Source organism: Mytilus edulis, chromosome 4 (assembly GCF_963676685.1).
Source record: "Mytilus edulis chromosome 4, xbMytEdul2.2, whole genome shotgun sequence".
In the NCBI taxonomy this organism is placed as follows: Eukaryota; Metazoa; Mollusca; class Bivalvia; order Mytilida; family Mytilidae; genus Mytilus; species Mytilus edulis.
In genome coordinates, this window is record NC_092347.1 from 2,902,271 (window position 1) to 2,917,824 (window position 15,554).

General features: G+C 30.5%; 1 protein-coding gene across 1 annotated transcript in view; it reads right to left on the minus strand.

Annotated features, from left to right (window-relative positions):
• LOC139521647 (adipokinetic hormone/corazonin-related peptide receptor variant I-like) overlaps positions 1-10,020 on the minus strand; it is a 67,635-nt gene extending 57,615 nt beyond the window's left edge. Inside the window, exon 1 of the mRNA XM_071315131.1 lies at positions 8,905-10,020. Coding sequence (XP_071171232.1) covers positions 8,905-9,531 — 627 coding nt within the window. The 5' untranslated portion in view covers positions 9,532-10,020. The remainder of the gene's footprint in view (positions 1-8,904) is intronic.
• Between the last annotated feature and the right edge of the window lie 5,534 nt (positions 10,021-15,554).

The window sequence follows — 15,554 nt, forward strand, 5'->3', positions numbered from 1 at the left end:
TAAATAAGGCAACAGTAGTATACCGCTGTTCAAAACTCATAAATCCATGGACAAAAAACAAAATCGGGATAACAAACTAAAACCGAGGGAAACGCATTAAATATAAGAGGAGAACAACGACATAACACTAAAATGTAACACACATAGACAAAATCCCACGAGAATAATATATATAACCTTAAAGGAATTAAATAACGTTTTGAACTTAATGTAAAGGAATCGAAAATTTAATTATTTTGTAGTTTTCCAAGCGGAAGCTAATTGAGAATTTATGATTATCTGCACAATAAGTGGTATTTGTAATAGATTGCATAATGTAATGTAATGTAATGTAATGAAAAATACTGCTCCCCTGCCTTAAGGGAAATGAGGAAATAATCTATATCAATTAGATTATTTCCTCATTTCCCTTAAGGCAGGGGAGCAGTATTTTTCATTGGTATTAATATGAGAAAAACAGTATTGTTGCTGCAAGAAAGCCTAATTTGAATTTCAAAATCATTTTTTTTTATATTTTAAATTGAATATTGTTTTTTCCAATTTCTTCAATTAAGCTTATCGATACTGACTTTTGAAAGAAAATAAGATAACAGAAACTAGCACTAAAAGTCAACTTTATCCACTAGTCGACTAGAATGGCATACATTTTGTACTGTAGGACAATTAATTGTTGTTGTAATCATACAAAACATGATGAAATGATACAAGTAAGCTTTATGAACTGTCTACGTGAAGAGCTTTTAATCAGTTTACAATGAGATGTCCGAGTATAAAATCCTATCGATATCAGGATAATATTTTGGTTGAGAATTCATGTCATGTATGTCAGAATCGATCAAATCCGGAATGTACAAAGAATAAAAGTACATCATAACATTTACAATGAGCAAAAAAATACTAACTAAAAGTACATGTTCATGTATACAATAAACTTGAAAACATCTAACTCTTTGTTCTTTTTTATTTTATGAAACAGATCTAGACCACAGATTTATATCGCTATTATATTATTTTGTTCCTTTTAACTATAATCAAGTGTGCAGTGCTTCATTTTTGTTTAATTTTTTTTTTTTTATATAAAAGTAGCAAGACATCAGTACAGTTTTTAAACAGAAGGAAGTACTAAAATGACGTTTTTGTATGTCATTACATTTTAACACAAATGTTCATTTTGCGTAAAGAAGTTCATGACCAAAGATAATTGAAAGCAATTAGAAGTCTATATTTTTCATCATCTGAAACTGCCGCCTCTTCATTATTATTTTATGCTTCGTCTTTATATTCTTTTATGTGCTCTATTGATTAACATATTGTCTATCTGTTGTCACGTATTCATTCGTTATACTTAGTATATGGATATGTTACAGTAATTGTTATTTATCAGGAATTACAGGTTTTTCAAAAACTTGATAGTAATTTTTTTTTGGTCGGTTAGGAAACATAACGAGTCATGGTATGTTTTCAAATTCCCAAACATGAAAAATATGAAACAATTCAATTGAGAAAGCTAACGGTCTGATTTATATTATTTTTTTATAAAAAAAAAAACAAATAAGACAGACATGAACCAACAACAACCACTGAAACACAAGGTCCTGACTTGGGTCAGACACACTAAGAATGTGGCGGGGTTAAACCGGTTTTGTGAGCACTCAACACTCACCTAACATTGAACAATGTTGTAAAAGTACAACATAATAATAAACTATAAAAACCAAATTTAAAAATGCATAAATCATCAGTTGAGTACAAATAGAAATATGTTTGTGTCTAATTGAGTCTAGCATAGTGACCTCTCGATGTCTTTCGTGTGAGTGCTGTTTTTATGACCTATATTTATTAATATATGTCAAAATGTACTTTGTCAAATTGACTGAGAAGCTTTGAAAATAATTTCTGTATTTTAAAATTTTAATTACGCAAAACATGATACGTTTTAATTTGAGTTTGCATCATTTCTTTGATAATGTTTGGTTAAACAGGAAATGAAGACAAGACCGTAAAACATTATTACGTAACGTCAATTGCATGTAGAGGTAAAAACGTACAACTAACAATCGGTAATGAGGCACTTTAAAATCTTCTCGTAACCTTATTAGCTACATATTGAATAGTACTTCTGTAATAAACTTCGAAAATCAAAGTAAATCTTTCCGTTTTTGCTACGTTTGATGATAATTTCTGTATAATTACTTTCTTTTTAAAGTACAAAATAAATATGCAATTCGTTTGTTATTGCAACGAAATGGGCCAAAATCGCACATGAACTAGCTCTTCTTCCTGGTTTTAAACCTCGCAAAATTATATGTAATCATATATTAACACTTGTACTTAGCTTTTGCTTAACATGGTGGAAGTCTGAATCATGACATTTTTTTTTATCTCATTGGCTTGGCAAAATTTAATCGATACAACGTACGGTTTTGAATTACCTTGATTATTACATGTAATGAAATAAAAAAAAAAGTGAAACTGGTCATTTAAGGAAATTCAAAATCGACTCACCAATCTTTATCTTGACATAATTAACACAATATTGTATTTAATTTAGCCTGCCAGATATCAACAATGATTAGAATCTTGTGTCGCCGCTTCCGGGATATTTCAAATGTTTTTGAAACGCTTTACGGGTATTCTAATGAAGTAGGAAACACGGTACTAAATTTAAAAAGTTGGCATCATCAGGTGGGAAACCGATTCATATATATTAACGTACATCTACTGCTTCTTCTTGAATATGTAATAATTGATTAATTCAACCATCCCATGTCTTTTTTCGTCTTGTCAGCTCCAGTAAGGGCTGCAAATACTTCCTATTGTCATATATTTTCTAACAACACAAGTATAAAATATTAAGTGGATGACGTAAATACGTGGTTTTTCTATCCTTAATGTGTCAAATGATTTCTGGGGTTATTGGCCAATTTGTATATCGCACAATGAATATTTATAGTAAGGGTAATAATAAAACTTATTACTTGTATTTATGTTCTAAAAGTAAATGTATACACCGTGATGAATAACGTTTAGACACCTATTTCATTCGCCGAATACTACTAACAATCTTTTGTTTTCTCTTTTATCTGCTAGTAGATCAACAAATTGTCTGCCGTGAACGGCTGGCTTTACAAAATTGAAAGAAGATGAGCTCTTATTTGTTTAGAAACATCAGACATCACTGTGTCCGTTAACTCCAGTTCAGGACTATGACTGTGCTGTTATCTTATTAGTTCATACATTCATCAGAACAATTCTAGACAAGCGAATATGAAAATGTAATACAATTATAATATAATTTAACTGGTCAGGGAAATACAGATGAAAATACAATACCATATGTATCTAGTGAACTGTTAAAAACAAACAAAAAAATCCGTTCTACCAAATATTTGATTTCCTTGTTCACAGGTGACTGAATAATGCTTTGAGGTATAGTATTTGCTGATTGTTTAAGGCCGTATGGTGGCTTATAGTTGTTAAATGCTGTGTCATTTGGTCTCTTGTGAAGAGTTGTCTCATTAACAATCACATCACATATTCTTTTATACATATACTGTACTAGATAATTTCTATGGACATGTGCTATACGTATTTGAAATGTAAAATTTCTTTTTATATAGTTGAATCTTATATTACAGCACACATTCAAAATCCCTGGTGTTTGACACTTTTAAAAACAAAGGCCTTAGCAATGAATTATAAACCCCTCTACGAAGCTTCAGCATTCAGTATCTATACACTTGTCAATTAATTAAATGATGTAAGGGTAACATCATCTATTTTCTCAAAATAACGATAGTCATCAAAAACTTTCACAAACATTTATACATTTTTAGCTTCAATAGTTTTTATCAAATAAAAAATAGTAATTGCAATTTATCAAACTAAATATCACATATTTATGACTTTTCTGAAAGATATTTATAGACGTGAAATAATTTTAAGCTTATCTTTTATCTTTTTCCATCTGTTGCAATTATTGTATATTTTATACTGACTGATTCGATAATGGCTGAATAAGTCAAAACAATACTTATATATTAAAAAAAATAGTAAATATTTCAATGGAACCGTATTCAAACGACACAAAACATATCTCATTGGGCTGTCGGATGCCAGACGTAAGGAACAAAATTAGTGGTTGTCTTTCGATAAAACACAGTGTCCTTATCATGTTTATCATCTAGGGAGTTTTGTTTTGACCGAAGATCTTCGATAGCCGCTGTTTGATAGGCTACAAATACTATATAACTTATATGTTCTAACAACACGATTATCAAATATTTATTTGATGACATCAACACGTGGTTGTCCAACTCGTGACATTTTCATCCATTAAGTGATGTAATTGTTCAATTTCGCCATTTGATTAGGGACTTTCCGTTTTGAATTTTCCTCGGAGTTCAGTATTTTTTTATTTAACTTTTTATGAAAGCCTCTGTTTAATATATTGTCATCTCTTTTACAATCAGAAGGGTTTAGACTCTTAACTTTAGAACTTTGTTAATTTATATTTATTTATGTCCTTTAGAGTACAGATGTCTTTTCTGTGGTTGCTGTGTTGTGTTTTAAACGCACATTTATATATGTGTTTACATCTTCTTTATCGAAATAACAGATCAGCGTTGAGACGAACTCCCAACTTTAGAATTTTATATTGCGTAACACTTGATACGTTTTTATGTAATGGAGTGCAGTTATTTGATTTTGCTTCATTTCATTCATAATTTTACGTTTGAGCCGCAAAATACTATTGAGTAATTAAATAGCATGTAGAGGTAAAGATGTACAATGAACAATCGGTAATGAGGCACTTTAAAATCTTCTCGTAACCTTATTAGCTACGTATTGAGTAGTATTTCTGCAATAAACTTCGAACATCACAGTAAATCTGTCCGTTTTTGCTACATTCGAAGATCATTTCTGTATAAACACTATCTTTTTTAAGTACAAAATAGAGGAAAAAATGCAATTCGTTTATTTATGATACGAAACAGATGTAAATCGCTTATGGACTGGCTCTTCTTCTTGGTTTTAAATCTGGTAAAATTATATGTTATCATATATAAACATGTATTCTGAACTTCTGCTGGTACATAGTGGTAGTCTTAGTCATGACATTTTAACGCCATTGGCTACTCAAAATGTAATCGATACAAGGTACCATTTTGCAGACTTTTATTTTCTGTGACATGTAATGAAATAAAACTTGTTCACCAAATTATTTCGTAAAAACTAAAATAGACTGACATTTAGATAAAAATATATTGACATTAGCAACACGAGTAGTGATTTGATTACGGCTGTCGTCCATTTCAAGATTGTTGATTAGACGATTTAACAACAACGCTTAGTAGTTGGGTTGAGGTATTTGGGATATTAAAAATGTTTTCTTTGAAACGCTTTATGGGTATTTCACTAGAAAAGGAAATATAGTTCTTATGTGAAGAGTTTGCAAAGTCATCGAGGGTTTGACAAATTTTCTGGTACGTTTACTACAAATATGTACTGCTGCTTGGATTTGTAATAATTATTACGTTCGACCATCAAACGTGTTTTGTTTTTCTCTTTTTTTGTTCTTCAATACAGGCTGCATATACTACAACTTGTCATATATTTTCTAACAACACGAATCTCAAATATTGAGTGGAGAAGGCCAACATGTGGTTGTTTATCTCGTGACTCCTCCATCCATTAAGTGTTCACTTATCACAGGAGTAATAGTCCAATTTTTTAGCGCATCATAAACAAATAACAAAACTGGTAACAATTAATCTTTATATATGGTAATAACATTTCATATTGCGAATACAACTATAAATGGTCCAGGGAATACATCTGCTGATGTAATTGCAGATGTGTCCTATGAACTGTTAAATAGTTAGCAAAATATCAGTTCTCATTATTAACCGGAAACTGACTAATGTACTAGATTATTTTAATTGACCTTTTTTTTATGCAAAATTTCAACTTTTTATTTATCTATTCTTATTTTAACTGCACAACATCAAAATCCCTTGTGATAAGCATTATTTAAAACGAATCTTCAGCAATGAATAATCAATTTTATGAAACTTCAGCATTAAATATCTATACACTCGTCAATTAATGACGTTATGGGAACACCATCTCTTTTCTCAAAATAACGATAGTCATCTATAAACTTTAACCAACAGATAGAAACTTTTAGCTTCTATAACTTTTATCAAATGAAAAGTTAATAATTGCTATTTATCAAACTTATCACATATTTATGACTTTTCGGAAAGATATTAACAGATGTAAAATAACCTTCAACTTAATATCTGTTTTCTTTATCTATCCGTAGCAGTTATCATATGTTTAGTACTAATTGATTAACTTATGGCTGGCTAATTAAACATATATTTATGTATCAAAAGAAGTCGTAGGGTACTTCAATAAAACAGTAATCAAACGACTTTAAAATTAAATAATATTTATAGATCAATATTTTCGTTTCAATGTTGCAACCAAACGTAAAATAGAATTTACAGATAGAATTACAGCATCATAAAAAGTATCCCAATATTAGAAGCATCTTAGGACCATCATTACACAGTATATTATGTGGTTACATAATTCGATAGCTCATTATATTTATACTACGTTGCTATATGTTTGATAAACCCAAAGAGGATAAAGATGTGTCCCAATATAATATATAGACAATGCCATATTCTAGTACTATGGCTGTATTTAAAACACGCCCCTGGATCCCAAGTTAAAACTTTAAATGATTAGAGAAAACAGAGAACATCAAGGTTCTGGTTCAACAACAAACGTACAGACATGCATACTTATTCCTGAGCTTGTTTACCTTGTAAATGGTATAACCATAAACACCTTGGTGTGTACTGTAAAAACTTTATAATTATCTTCCAAAATAAGTCCATATATTAAAGTTATAAATTATGATACATTTGTCCTTTTATATTTTCAGCACGGAAATCGGTACATTCCTTGAGCTAAGATATATTAATAGGAATACTGTCATACCGAAACGAATAACAAATCTACGCTCTAGAAGAACGAGTCAACTATTCATTATCATGAAGAAAGGAAAAGTAACCAAAGGAAAAGAACGGTCGTCGTGTTTGTAATTACTTTTGTAATGAAGATTACCATTACAGTCGATAAGGTCGATTTTATCTGCTTATTTAGAGGAATCAGGTTAATTTTCATGAAATAAGCAGCTAAGAGAGAAAGGGCATACGATACAGATACGATCGATAACTGAATAAAAGATTTCATACAAGCTTTTTTTTTTCCCGCGTATATAAAATATGCAAAAAAACACTATCCCTTCCCGTGTTAATTTTAGAAATCATTGGGGTTGAAATTTTATACATTCATTGGAAATTTTGATTGTTTGAACATTTTATTATTTGGAAAGATATACTTTACTTTTTAGATTCTAAACATATATATAACAACAGATGTAAAAGCATCGAGAATCTTAAGCGTGCTTTTAATTTGTGTAGCGATTCTTTGGAAATTATTCATTTTTATCACATTTTCATGATTTTAGTCAATGAACAGAATGTTTTCATGTATATGAATCTAATTTAAAAAGTCGTTTGTGATTTTTTCATAAACTTTGACACAAAGAATCTCCATACATAAATCAGGTCAAATGTAGTATTTTTAAAACTGGCGGTCATGAACTAGTGTTGGCGTTAAATAAATCTTAAAAATCGGTTGAAAATGCATCTTTTTTCGGTATGTCACAGTTTGACATCGTGAAAAATAACGTTTTACGCTAGCAACGTCATCGTATGCCCTTGATTAATTGAAGATATATCTGCCCTAGCGTTTGAACTAAGAAACACATTTGCTAACTATAACGTAATGTTCATCTATTTTTGTAATAGTGAGAATACTAAAAAAATATTTTTTTAAAATTTAAATCTATACATTACTTAAATGATAGTTTGTTGATTTCAAGGTAAAAAAAGAAGATATCGTAAAAAGTATAATAAAAGAAATACTGAACTCCAAGGGGAGTTAACAACGGAAAGTCCCTTATAATCAAATGAAAAAAAAATCAAAAGCTCAAACTCAGCAAACGACTGGACAACAACTGTCATATTCCTGACATGTTACAGGCATGTAGAAAATGGTGGATTAAACCATGTTTTATAGCTAGCTAAACACCTCAATTGTAGGACAGTATCAAAATATATAATTGCACATAACAGATTATAAACAGACTTACATAACTATAATATGGTCGAAAACAAACTCAACATTTAAATCCAGATTTATAACAATCTTGGTTATCCACATAAAAAGGATATGCGTCTACATGTGATATGTCTATAAAATAAAATCATTTGATAAACATGCACCTATTTTTATAAACCAATCGAGGCATAAAAATCATGTTTACACTGAATTCAAATCCACACGCAATCCCCTATTCTGTCTTTTAATCAGTGACACACATTGATCAAAGCTTATTTGGAATCATTAGGTTTTTAAATAATATTATCCGTATTTTACTGTTCATCATTTCATATTGTAGTGACTATTATAAGTGATCACAAACAACGATTATTTAACCGTGGTTATTCTCTTGTGTTATTACGCACATGCAAGTTATTATAAATGCCTTTTTTTAAATACAGCAAACGAACATAAAAAAAAAACACATGAAAATATTAACATTTTGGAATCAGTTGTTTGGTTTTGTTTTGTATTTAACTAAGAGAAGTAAGGGTCGATTTTGGCCTCTAATTTCAGGTTCATCAGATGAAAGATTTTGAACTATTTAGAAACACTTAATGTCTTCTTCAGTCGATTCAATTAGTTTCTGTGAAAGGATTGCACTGATTTAGTCATTAAAGACGTCAAATTCAACCTTAAATATGAAATGTGACTTACCTGTGGTAGACTAGCTATGACACTAAGAGCCCAAGCTAAGGATATCATTAATTTGCCGCGGCGTTCAGCATCATGTATACTCATTGGGTGCACTATAGAAAAATATCTGTCAAGACTTATCGTCACCAACACAAAAGAAGATAAATAAAATCCGAGGGCACGAAAAAACATCAAGATTCGGCACGCTGCGTCACCTGCCTCCCATGAAACAGTGATATTCCATACGGTTTCTAAAGGCAACATAACAAAGGCAACAATTAGGTCGGCGATAGATAGGTGCATAATATAGGTGTTGACACGTGATTTAATAGTCCGACTCCTTAACAAAGTTATCAGAACAGTCAAGTTTCCGGTAGCAGCGATCACAAAGAGACAAGAATATGCAATCACAGAAAGAACACTATCATCATTAAATGTCATTTCCCTAGGAAGCGGCGGAATAGACCCATTGAAATGGTTCACAATTTGAGTTTTACCATCAGTAAAGTTTAAATCCCATTTACAAATGCCATTTTCCGTACACGACGAATATGGTCTTTCTGAATCAAACCCACCGGATATATTCCAGCGTGATACATCTGGCATATGGTATGAAAAGAAATCGAACGGATCTTCTTGTGCTGTCATGTTTACAAAAAAATGACAAAATTGTCTTGTTTATTAGTCCTACTATCTTCTCTGTAAGTGCTTACATTTTGAATTACCGATAGGTACCTTTAATTCTCATTTAAATGTATGTAAAGATATGATGTGAAATGCAGGTATAAGGTAAAAATCAATCAACTTAAGTTGTGACTGCCAACCATGAAAGTTTGTGAATGAAGAGAAGTTACAAATTTATCCTTTATTTAACATAGAACAGTTATTTTCTCAAATCGATATGTCAGTCAATACGATAATACAACGAGTTCAACCGTTAACATGCTAACTCACGAGAAATCTTCCTAATGATGTCCATTTCCAGGAAGTATGTAATTAACTGTTAACAATTTTCTGATTGGCAGATCGAATTGTAACGCCCTTATCTTACAGGGTGATAGTTAAAAAAATCTGTAATATTTTGTATCAATGACACCAGGAGGTTATACATGTGATGATGAATCCGAGCTCATCGTTACGGCGCAACTACTGTGAAAGAGATTTTAAATCATTTACTGATCATTATTATATTGTTATCAAGCAGAGAATGTAGGATGAAGAGTTTTATGATTAAAGAAACATGAATGAAAATTAATAAAACTATTGGGAATTGATTTAAAAGCTTTGGTACCGTTAATGTTATTTGCTGAAGTAAATGCATATTGAAATTGCTATGATTTATTAATTGAACAATCATGCAGTATTTTATTGAACAAAATATGTGGAAAGTTTATTCTTTTATTCAAGATATAATGAGACGTAATGGGATTTTCATATGAGTTACAGTACTGTAAAATTTGAAAAGGCAATCAAATTTTCAATCTTTTTCAATGTTGGAAAAAACTTACCTTTTATTTAAACTGTAATAGTTACATTAAAACTCACAGACAGCTGCAAAATACAGAGATGGCGCTTTCAAAATCTTTTTAAATCCCTTCGTATTTACATTGTAACTTATTTTACTTTGGACATTTTAAATTTTATTATGATATTAATGAAAAAATCTGGTATTAGAATATAATGTGCAGCAAGTATAGTTTTGCTATGTTTTCTTTATTGAAAAGGCATCAATTAGTGGTTGGTTATATTTATTTCGATATTTACACATTCCTGTTTTTAAGGTCATTTGACTTAGTGCAACAGTTGCTTATTGGTGTTTACATCAAGTAGAAGATGTAATGGCAGCACAACGGAAAAATATATAAAATTTAGTCATACTGAATCTATTTAATGAGTGAGGTGAGAAGTGATATGATAGTTTTTTGTATGATAAAAATCATAAACAAATGTAAATTAGAAATTCCTTCCTTAAATCAAATCGATAGTGCAAATTTAACCATGATAAACCATCGAGTTATCATACTGTAATTTCAAAGTAAATTACTCTTTTGAATTATACGCAAAACAACATGCGCACAAAATAGACAAGATATTGAAATGATAAGAAACGGCATGCAGTTGTATGTTTTCATTTACAAAGGAATTCGAAAAAAACTTTGTATCTGTCTTACCAAACAATGAATCAATAGTGCACTTTATTTTACACAACCTTGAAGAATCTGTTTTGAGAATTGTTTAAACAAAATTTTGCACATTGATTGATATCTGGTTTTTATCAGATCAAGTCATTATGCACATCGTGGTAAACAGCTGAGGGTAATGGACATGCATATGATTGAACAAGACAAATGTTAATCGTTTTAACAACCAATAATTAACCATACAAAAAACGTCGTCTATCACACAATCATGTCCTAACACGTAAAAACATAAGCATATAGAACTCATTGAACAACCCATTACCAAGACATTTTTCATGGAAAGTATAGTGTCCGGCTAGGATCGTGGTTTTTCGAGTGATTTGATCGGGTTTTTTCGTGGGTAACCACTTTTTTTTAGTGAATATTATCAAAAATGTAAACAAACAGACTTCCTTTCAGGCAAGACGTGATATAGAAGCTTGAGTTTAATATACAAGGTTGTAAAAGGTATGTTTGTATTTGAGATAAAAAGATATTATCTTTCTGACGTTTTTTTTTTTATTAAAAAAGTTAAATTAGCCCTTTAATGCTTATATTCCAAAATACAGAATAAAGTCATTTTCATGCATATACCAATGTAAATGTCGAAGGAAAATGCATACATGAAATCTATATATCCTTAGCTATATAGACACTTTATAAGAAATATTGTAATTGCATTGAAAACAACATTTTGAGACTAAATTAATTTCTTCATGTCCGAGCTTTTTCGAGAGCAGTCCGGGCTTTTTCGAGTGCGTCCATGTTTTATCGAGTGATTATACACATTTCGTATTGCTAAAAATATTATGTGTTAGTGTGTTTAACTATAAAATAAAAGTTCAAATTAAGTACTTTAAAGGCACAAGGTGTATTAACATTTGCATTTTATAAACAAGTATCGTTCATTTGTTTATCTTCTTTTTCTCACATCTTATAAAAAATGGAAAACAACACGTTTTATAATTAATTGCGTCCGAAGCGCTTTTCTGGATTAACCTTCATCAGGAACGCTCAAAGCCAAACATTTGAAATCCGAAGATGTATAAGTACCGAAAATCGTTGAAGAGCTTTATGTCAAAAATACCTAAAATAAATAGCCAAATTCATCTAAAGCCAACTTTGCCTGAGGGAGTTGAAACCTTAGTTTCATAATAATTTCAAAATTTATAAACAGACAATTTTAGTAAAGTTTGTTAAATCATGTTAGTACCGAAGCACTGACTACTGAGCTGATGATACCCTCGGGGACTGATAGTCCACCAGCAGAGGTATCGACCCAGTGATGTAAAAAATGGAAAACAACACGTTTTATAATTTATTGCGTCCGAAGCGCTTTTCTGGATTAACCTTCATCAGGAACGCTCAAAGCCAAACATTTGAAATCCGAAGATGTATAAGTACCGAAAATCGTTGAAGAGGTTTATGTCAAAAATACCTAAAATAAATAGCCAAATTCATCTAAAGCCAACTTTGCCTGAGGGAGTTGAAACCTTAGTTTCATAATAATTTCAAAATTTATAAACAGACAATTTTAGTAAAGTTTGTTAAATCATGTTAGTACCGAAGCACTGACTACTGAGCTGATGATACCCTCGGGGACTGATAGTCCACCAGCAGAGGTATCGACCCAGTGATGTAAAAAATGGAAAACAACACGTTTTATAATTTATTGCGTCCGAAGCGCTTTTCTGGATTAACCTTCATCAGGAACGCTCAAAGCCAAACATTTGAAATCCGAAGATGTATAAGTACCGAAAATCGTTGAAGAGCTTTATGTCAAAAATACCTAAAATAAATAGCCAAATTCATCTAAAGCCAACTTTGCCTGAGGGAGTTGAAACCTTAGTTTCATAATAATTTCAAAATTTATAAACAGACAATTTTAGTAAAGTTTGTTAAATCATGTTAGTACCGAAGCACTGACTACTGAGCTGATGATACCCTCGGGGACTGATAGTCCACCAGCAGAGGTATCGACCCAGTGATGTAAAAAATGGAAAACAACACGTTTTATAATTTATTGCGTCCGAAGCGCTTTTCTGTTATATCAAATGTAGATATAAACAATTCGGATTGAGACGGACATACATATATTGTGTAAGTTAAGATATATGTTTGTTTTCAAAAGAGTACACATCCGAAATATGTATTATTTATTTTATTGTTTAAGAAATGGAAACCGAAAATGTTTAAATGCTATTACTGTGAGGAGTCGTCTAATTATGTAATAATTGGTCATACAGCAACTAAACACCATGAGAACCTCATTCCAATAAAAGAAAAGTGACTAAAAATAGTAAATATGGATATCTATCAAAACATTAAAATGTTGTTCCTGATGTCGTTCGAAGCACTGGACAATCTAGCTGGTGATAGCATATAATATACACATTTTGTATTTTTTCTATCATTTCTAAAGGATCATATTTAGCCTATTGAATTATTTATTTCATTGTTGAGGATATATGAAATTTTATTGAAACTTTATTATCAATGACAATAAAAATGGGGTGGATTAAGTGTGTGTGTTTTTGAAATATTTTTATTAATGGATTTGTTATATGGGGCGGGGGGATGTCTCTTTTAGTAGAATTTCTTTTATAACATAGCATTTTTTCTGATTCTTCACTGCTTTCCATGTGTTTCTTACTCCTTTTTATTTAATCTCCGGGGTTCACTACAAGAAATATCATTAATTGTAAAATCAGAAGAAGCATGAAATAAAGTTAAAATAAATATGAGTACCCTGAAATATGTTCTAAACATCGTTCCTTTTTGAATTTTCATTAAAGGATAAAGCAATTTCTAAATGAACACTGGGAAGTAGTTGTAGAACGCTCTTCGAACAAAAGATTTGCATTAAATTGAAAAAAGCTTCATCTTAATTAACGTAGTAATAGGTTTTTGATGATTTCTTTGGAATATATGATTTTGTCCTTTACTTAATTACAATTATAAACTTGCAAAAGTATTTTTTGTAATTCTAAAATTGAGAATGGAAATGGGGAATGTGTCAAAGAGACAGCAACCCGACCAAATAAAAAAACAACAACAGAATACATTTTGTCTTCTTCAAATTTTCGGTAAAAAACCCGGACTATTTGTTTAAAAACCCTGACGATTTCACAGTTGCTCTCGAATAAATCCGGACAATAACAAACACTAAAATCTTTTGTTCAATTCATGTCAATTGAGCTTCTTTGTTGATCCAAACATTTTTAATATTCAATATAAGATGGGTAGTAATGTAAAAAAACTATTATAATTACGAAATAGCAGTTAATTGAACTTATCGTTTTTTCTATCAATCGAAAAAGTCCGAACTAAACTCGAAAAAAAATGGACCGAATCACTCGGAAAACCACAATACTAGCCGGACACTATAACTACGGTGTTTTTGACTGTCTGCATTCAATGTTTATTCTGCAAATGCGACAAGCCTCACTCCATTTAGATTTGATTCCCTATATTCTATCTTTTTGTTTTTATATTTAAAATAAACTCATCATAGATACCAATATGGAAATTTTGTATATTCGCGAGACGCGCGTTTCGTCTACAACGGACTCGAATTAAAAACTCAAAAGGCCAAACGCAGTACGAAGTTGAAGAGCATTAATGGTTCTGCGAATTTTAACATCAGTAAACTATTATACGATTTTTAACACGAGTCCGGAGATAATCTAGAGCATATACACAACCGAAGACAATTTCCTAATGTTTTTTTTTCTTTTTTTTTGTAATGTGTTTATAGGCAAAGAACTACATGTATATTAACAATAGTAAATAAGTTCATAGTACATCAGCAAAATCGAGACAAGTGCATAAAGTTGACATTTGGAATCCTTCTATAAACATATAATAATTATTAATAATAATTTTAAAAAAAAATAGAAAATCTTAATCTGAGGTAGCATGGATTGGGTAGATATTTTTATTACGTGAAAGTTAACTTATAAAATCATTCTATTAGTTGGAGCCAGGGGTTCCAGCAGGTGTACGCTCTTTGCAGTGGTTTATTTTTATAAAATATTATTTTTGCAATAAACAAATTTTCTTTAAGATAATTTTTTAAGGCTACACTATTTACTTGTCCACATTGCATTTTTGTTTTGTATATATAGTATTTAGTGAATAGTATTATGATATTTCTTATGAAGTTTTTTTCTGTTTTTTCTAATATCCCAAATAAGACTATATCTAAATTACGTGGTAGTTTAATTTGGACTTTTGAATATATCCATTTATTAAGTTCTTCCCAAACATCAAAAACGTTTGGACATGTCCAGAATATGTGTTCAATAGTTTCTATTGAGTCCAAACAGAAAGTGCATTTATTGTTTTGTGAGACTTTAATTTTGTAGAGTAATTTATTAGTTTCCAAAATTCTGTGATTATTTCTGTATTGCAGCCACTGTAATTTTGAGTTTTTAGTAATGTAAAACGGAAGTCTGTATATTTTATTCCAAATAATATTATGTCTATTTA